At 55.8% G+C, this 6,823-nt stretch overlaps 3 protein-coding genes across 3 annotated transcripts; 2 read left to right on the top strand and 1 right to left on the bottom strand.

Annotated features, from left to right (window-relative positions):
- Positions 1-75: 75 nt before the first annotated feature.
- Positions 76-1,204, bottom strand: SDRG_14532 (hypothetical protein). Its single transcript, XM_008620667.1, has 2 exons — positions 377-1,204; positions 76-330 (listed from the first exon to the last, which is right to left on the bottom strand). The coding sequence occupies exons 1-2, from the start codon at positions 1,158-1,160 to the stop codon at positions 161-163; spliced, it is 954 nt and encodes a 317-aa protein (XP_008618889.1). The 5' UTR covers positions 1,161-1,204; the 3' UTR covers positions 76-160.
- A 2,006-nt stretch (positions 1,205-3,210) lies between these two features.
- SDRG_14533 (hypothetical protein) lies at positions 3,211-4,354 on the top strand (the record flags this gene model as incomplete). The annotated part of the gene is made up of 3 exons (XM_008620668.1): positions 3,211-3,961; positions 4,012-4,073; positions 4,121-4,354. The coding sequence occupies 3 exons, from the start codon at positions 3,211-3,213 to the stop codon at positions 4,352-4,354; spliced, it is 1,047 nt and encodes a 348-aa protein (XP_008618890.1).
- An 885-nt stretch (positions 4,355-5,239) lies between these two features.
- On the top strand, positions 5,240-6,433 carry SDRG_14534 (hypothetical protein). Its single transcript, XM_008620669.1, has 3 exons — positions 5,240-5,989; positions 6,038-6,099; positions 6,153-6,433. Exons 1-3 carry the CDS (start codon positions 5,257-5,259, stop codon positions 6,384-6,386), a joined length of 1,029 nt encoding a protein of 342 aa, XP_008618891.1. The 5' UTR covers positions 5,240-5,256; the 3' UTR covers positions 6,387-6,433.
- The last annotated feature ends 390 nt before the right edge of the window (positions 6,434-6,823 follow it).

Here is a 6,823-nt window from a genome sequence, read left to right on the forward strand (position 1 = left end):
ACCAGCTACGTCGCTGGACGTTTGGACCGCAAGCAGGGAGAGAGGCGTCCTCTTCCAGTGCATTGGACTGTCGTGACGCAACACGCCTTCTTTGGACGGAATGCCGGTGAAATTATGAGACACGCACGATCCAAGACGTTATGTCGTAGTCTAGAGCTACCTAGACGTAGACAGGCGAGAGGACGGGAACGTCCATCGCCAATGCTTGTTGGTCGACTTGGCCTTCGAGGAGCTTGGCGATCCACGTGTCGAGCACGTCGATCGTCACGTCCGACGATGGCGGCATGACTGCGCACTTGGCTGTGTTGTTGACAATTGCGATCAAGAAACCTAAGAAATGCGATTTCACATGCTAAAAAATGCGAAAAATAAGTACCGTCGTCGTGCCGGAGGCCTTGCTGCTCGAAAAACGCAGCCCACATGTCCCGCATATCGCCCGTCTCGGCGTCGCACCACGTGCACGTCACCGGGTCCCGCGCCACGGCCAAGGCCACGTGCTCCATGAGTCGCCATTGCTGCAGCGGGCTGCAAAACACCGGGTCGGCCCGAACACAAAAGACGAGCGTGCGGCGTCCCCGGCGCGACAGATGCGCGCTTGTCAGCTCGGCCACGTGCGGGGCGTACGTAGCAGCAAGCGACTGGAACGGGCTGGCGCTGGTCGGCAACTTGGGCGGCGGCGATGGCGCTTGTGCCCGGGCTGGAGGTGGCGACGTCGCTATAGGCTCTTCTGGCTGAAGCTGCGACCAGAGAAAGGCAACGAGAAGCCCCACAATGATGAGCACGTACAGCATCGACCCGCCGCCGGCGTTTTGGCGTGGCGTCGAAGTGTACTGGTACGAGTAGTATTGCTGGTGCTGCTGCTGGTGGTGGTAGTGGTGCTGGTAATGCGACTGTTGCGACTGCTGCGACTGCTGCGAGTAGGACGACGAAGGCTTCTTGGTCAGCGCCTCGTATGCGGCTTGGATCTCGACAAACTTGGTTGTCGCGGCTGCGTCACCGCCTGTCTTGTCGGGATGGTACTGAATCGCGAGCTTCTTGTAGGCGCGCTTGATGTGTGCTTCGGACGCGCCTCGGCGGACGCCCAGCGTCTGGTACGGGTCCATCGCAGCCATCGCGAGCGCGGCCAGGAGCAGCAGCCCGACGCCGACGAGCCGGGCCATGCTGCACGAGCAAGGTGCGGGCGATGAGGTGTAACGATGTCCGGATGGTATGCGGATTGCGGCTAAACGCACGCCACCTTAGCCAGCCGCAGCCAAGTGCAAAGTGGGGTTGCCATCTCGCGACTGTGTACATCTCTGCTGTTCGATTGGGTAATACATGATGCAATAGCGGGGCTATGAACTACTGCAATAGACGTTGAGTCTTGCCATCATGTACACCGCGCAGTCAATACATGCAGATACCATTCCGGTCGTAGTCGGTGCAGGTCAAGGACTGTTTAACATTTTCTTGCACTGGAATAGTCTGGCTCGACGGCTGCTCGAAATCACGGCTGGAAGATGCGCAGCACTCTGATTGGCAGAGCAGCAATGCTGGTGTCAGGTGGAGAGTGTGGGTTCAGGTGGAGAGTGTGTGAGCTGTTGCAGCTGCAGCTACTCGATTGCCATCGACAGCGTTTGTCAAACTAAATCCTGTACATGTCGTGAAATACAGCGTTGGTGTAGACCGTTGTCATAGATGAGTGCTATTAATTCGTTTAACCGGATATGTCGAAAGTGCTACTATTGGCTTGGTGTACGGACCGGCTGCTTCGCCTCACATCATGGTCAGTTGGTGTAGACCGAGATTAGCAATCGTATTCTTTCCGAGCTCGAGTACACTGTTGTTCTTGTTGTTCTTGTTGTTGCTGGTAGTGGTGGTGGCGAAATGCTGGTTTGATCACGATGAGCCATGAGCTTGCTGGTGACTAGGTGGGACTCGCACACTGAGCGCATCCTTCAGTCAACGCCTTTCACCACGGTTACGGACTTCGACGGCGACTGCGTAACCAAGTACTGGTATGTGTTCATTGGATCATCGGACTTTCACATTGACGACACGACGTCTGAACTTCTTCTCGTTGGGGGCTTGATTCTTGCTAAAGGCATTTAATTGTTGTGTTACGTCTCGTGAATACTACAACATGGCGCTGTCTGGCCCCACGTAGCAGCTCCAGAATCGAGTCTGGTCGACACCGTGTCCCTGCGTTTCAGAAGCCTCTCTCGTTCCAGATGGTGAGCATGTCACGCCCTATGTACGTGGGGGTAGGGGTATGCACCACGCCAGTGCTACGACAACATTCATCGACTGTATAGTGTACGACTCTATATTACTCCCAGCCTGCAAAAGGCCGGTGCCTTGTTTGAATCGTGATATATGTGTCAACTGAACCAGCATTGTACCATCCGCAGTCAAGGACATAGCGTATCTTCCACGGCATCGAAGCATTGACGACCATTGATCACAAGCAAGATTAACAATAGATCACTAACGTTAGTAAGAAGACTCGAATGATCGACCACCGTCAAAGCCTCGGCGCCTCTCCTCGGTATAGAGCATTGGGTGTAGAGAGCGCCTCGGTGTACGGGGTACAGACATCCTCTGCGTTAATTGACAACCGCGTTAATTGACAAAAATAAGCCCGTGTTCAGTATACCAATACAAAATATGTGTTGTGTTACAAGCAGAACTTATTATCTTGCATTCATCAGTATTTACATAGATATACCAAGTAGGATTACCAACGCCACATGTCGTTCCAGGGCCTATCGTACGGCTGGCATTGCTCTAAAATGCCCAACACATGGGTAGAATCCCATGCTTTTCAGATCTTTTGTCAATTAACGCAGAATATGTCTGTATCAAATCATTTATGCGCCTGCGATTACAATGCTTCTCAAATACCAGGATTGTGTCGGAATTCCATACGACGTTGCCCGTAATGCAGGTGGTTGCATCCGAATCCGTGCTGGACAGCGTGCCACGTCATTGTGCGTGGTCGTGCTGTGAATACAGGGCACATATGTGGCTTTTTAGAACAGGGAGGGCGGAAATGCAGCGCGTAGGGACACCGCCACCACCACCCGTCGTCTAAAGATCGGGCGCCGTTAGGGTAAAGTAGCTCTAGTGTAGGGTTACCAACCAGCGCTTGCCTTGCCTGTGAGCAGTACGTAGAATGAACCACCAGTGGAGAACGGTCGCACATTCCCATTTCGCTTGCAGCGCACACTCATGGCTATCAACCCGCCGGTTTCGATGCTGCACGACACGGAAACGACGTCGTCCGTCGTCGCATGGCGCACCGACGACGACTACGTGGAAAAAGATGACGTTGCGGTGGCGTCGGCCAAGCGCCGGCGCTTGCTTGCCGTTGTCGCCGGCCTTGTGCTCGTCGCGATCGGCGTCACGACAACGCTGCTCGTAACAAGCGGCGCCAACGACGCTTCGGCATCGTCGAACGTGGTGACGACGGCACCGACGCCGGCACCGACCGCAACGACCAACAACACCGAGTCTATTGTGAGCGCTGTGGGCGCACTACCGCTAACTATTGAGCCACTAAACAGCTCGTACGCGGTTGAAAGCACCAACGTGAACGCTACGGCGTCGCCGACCCCGAGGACCGAGACACCGGCGCCAACAACCAAGACCCCGGCGCCGACAACCGAGACCCCGGCGCCGACAACCGAGACACCGGCGCCAACGACGGTGACACCGGCACCGACAACGAGCACACCGGCACCGACGACGGTGACACCGAAACCCACGACGACGACGCCCCCGGCCGCCCCGGGTGTCCCCAAGAACGCGATTCGCGTCCAAAACAACTGCGGCATGGCGGTCGAGCTCATGTACATTCTGCGCGTTGGCGCCAAACATACCATCTACTACGAGCCCATCTCCAAGGACGGCTACTACGACGTCCTCGGGAGCCGATACGACGGCGGCACCCTTCGTATCGGGCGCTCCGAGAGCGCGACGTGTACGGCATCATTGGGTCCATGTTTAAGGGGCTCAAAGCGACGTATCTAGTGTTTGAGTTTGGCCATGGCGAAGGCAAGCACTGGTACGACATCAGCGTTGTGCCGCCAGGGGTACGACTTTCGATACCCACTTTAGTCCTTATGGTCATATTGCCTAGTGCGACTCTGGCCACCACTCGTGGAAGGAGTGTATGGACTACAACCACGGGCGCACGGGCTACAATGTGCCAATGAAGGTCGAGGTGCAGTCGTATACCAACCACGACACGTTTCGCTGCCGTAACGTCGAGTGCCGCCACGAGCAGTGCGATGAGGGCTACCAGTTCCCCGGCGACAACCTCAAGTGCATGGACTGCGCCCACGACGAGTCGTTTCTTGTCACTGTCTGTTGAAGTCGACTACGAGTGATCGATTGAAATTTTTCGACAGGATATTCGAGTACTTGTTGAATCTATACATCATTGCTGGTTTGGCTTTACCGTCACGCAGTCATCTATCGGTGCTTCCTGTCGAGAGAGCTCGCGCTACTAGGACTAGTATTCCCAGGTTGACGTTTGGTGTGCGAGATGGCTGGATTGTTGCGTGCGCACAGCCATCCCGTCCGCGTACTTTATCGAGTCAATATAAAAAGCAAGGTTCTCATCAATGACGTTGCGCACTTAATCGAGCGCAAAAGCGAATTTAGACCAATCGCATGTCTGCTTTGGCCGCGCGGGGTTTGGATTGGGTAAAATTGCTGTACGATGCGTGTCAATGTATCAAATTGCTCGTCCGGGTCCACGACGACCTCGGGAACCCCGATGTGCTTTGAGTAAACACGTATCTCGACTGGTCGTTTAGTCTAGTGTACTATGAATATACAACTGGTCGAACATGCACAGTCGAGTACTGGACGGACGGTCTGGTTCTGATAACCTGGCGGGCATCGCACCTGATCACGCAGCACGCATCGACATTCCTCCCAACCCAATCGCATGCCGTTGACACCACCGTTCGCAATACACTTACGACAAGACTGCAGCTTGCCGCCTTGTAAGCTGCCGTGTGCCCCTACCCTTCACGCCACGGCATTTCGTCTTTTGGTGTAGTCGATCAATTCGGGTCCTATGCATAAAACCAAAGCGCAATAAAACCAGCGTGGCACGAACCAGAGCCATCGCATGAACGTTGGACGACCCACGACGAGACGCGGTGGAGATGGGTGTGCGACCACGTTGGACGACGCGTGAGTCGCTCTCGGTCGACGACGACAACAACCCGGTTCATTACCCGTTTTACTCGCGCTCGAGCAGCGATGGCGGTCGAGTCGCCCATTTCAACGATCGATGGCCACGGGAAGCGGTCGTCGGTCATCGTTTGGCGCATGACGGACGAGCGCGAGTACATGGAGAAGGACGACGTCGCCGTCGCCTCTGCTCGGCGGCGCCGCCTCCTCGTCGTTGTCGCTGGCCTTGTCCTTGTTGCGATCGGTGTGACGACGACGCTGATCGCGACGAGCGGCGCCAAAGAAGCCTCGACAGCGTCAGCGTTTGCACTGACGTCCACCACGAGCCCGGCCCCGGTTATTCTACCGCAAGACGCCGATAAGAACACAGAGGCGTTTGTCGCGATTGTCGGGACACTGCCATCGACGACGACCGAGCCGCCAAACGAACCGCACCTGATCGATTCGAGCACCCATCGGACACCGACACCGACGGTCAACGCCACGACAACCCCGGTGCCAACAACCGAGACACCGGCGCCAACGACGGTGACACCGGCACCGACAACGAGCACACCGGCACCGACAACAGTGACACCGAAACCCACGACGACGGCACCGCCGCCCGCCCCGGGTGTCGCCAAGAATGCGATTCGCGTCCAAAACAACTGCGACAAGGACATTGAGCTCATGTACATTCTGCGCGTTGGCAACAACCACCCGGTTTACTACGAGCAGATCAAGAAGGGCGGGTACTACGACATTGACGGCACCCGGTACGACGGCGGCACCCTTCGCGTCGGGCGGTCCGAGAGCGCAACACGTACGTGCTGCCACGTCCATGTGCTCGTCTGACGATTGACATGGCTAGTCTTTGAGTTTAGCCACGACCTCGGCAAGCACTGGTACGACATCAGTGTCGTGCCACCGGGGGTACGTTCGAGCACTATTCTTACGTGACGATGATTCTCACCGAGCAATTCTAGTGCGACGATGGCCACCACTCGTGGAAGGAGTGCATGGAGTACAACCACTGGCGCACGGGCTTCAATGTGCCAATGAAGGTCGAGGTGCAGTCGTTCACCAACCACGACACGTTTCGCTGCCGCAACCTCGAGTGCCGCCACGAGCAGTGCCCCGATGCGTTCTTGTACCCGGCCGACAACCTCAAGAATATGGACTGCCCGTACGACGAGTCGTTCGTCGTCACAGTGTGCTAAGTCCACCCTCTTTAACCAACAACAAAAAATCTACCATTTCCAAGCACTGCATCTGCATACTGTAGCAGACGCGTGGCGAGTCATCAAGTCGCCGATGATGGAATCGATACAAAGGCAGCAAACGTCGATTCAGGACTCCTGTCGATAGCACGCGCATATGTCTTGCCTCGTGCGAAAGAGAGGTGCTAATGCATTTCCTCGTTGCAGAGAGTAAGCAAGTTGCCAACGAACACCAAACGGCGAGTGGCTCCGTGAGGCCCGCCCACCACCATGGACAGCGGTGATTTCTCTCGCTAAGATACCAGCTCTTCAGTTTATAAACGCTGTCGAATGCTTCCGCGCACGTACGCGTCAAACTTTCAGCGTTGAGCTTACTAAGTGTCGACGAACGCAAAAACGTTATATCTATCTATACTAGTATTCGCGCGGTTACGCTC

This window comes from Saprolegnia diclina (genome assembly GCF_000281045.1).
Source record: "Saprolegnia diclina VS20 unplaced genomic scaffold supercont1.73, whole genome shotgun sequence".
NCBI classification, from domain to species: domain Eukaryota; phylum Oomycota; class Saprolegniomycetes; order Saprolegniales; family Saprolegniaceae; genus Saprolegnia; species Saprolegnia diclina.

Coding starts and splice junctions, on each gene's coding strand:
- SDRG_14534 (XM_008620669.1), top strand. CDS start 5,257: ATGGCGGTCGAGTCGCCCATTTCAACGATCGATGGCCACGGGAAGCGG. Junction 5,990..6,037: donor GCGGTCCGAGAGCGCAACAC/GTACGTGCTGCC, acceptor TGACATGGCTAG/TCTTTGAGTTTAGCCACGAC. Junction 6,100..6,152: donor TCAGTGTCGTGCCACCGGGG/GTACGTTCGAGC, acceptor GAGCAATTCTAG/TGCGACGATGGCCACCACTC.
- SDRG_14532 (XM_008620667.1), bottom strand. CDS start 1,160: ATGGCCCGGCTCGTCGGCGTCGGGCTGCTGCTCCTGGCCGCGCTCGCG. Junction 331..376: donor AGGCCTCCGGCACGACGACG/GTACTTATTTTT, acceptor CGCATTTCTTAG/GTTTCTTGATCGCAATTGTC.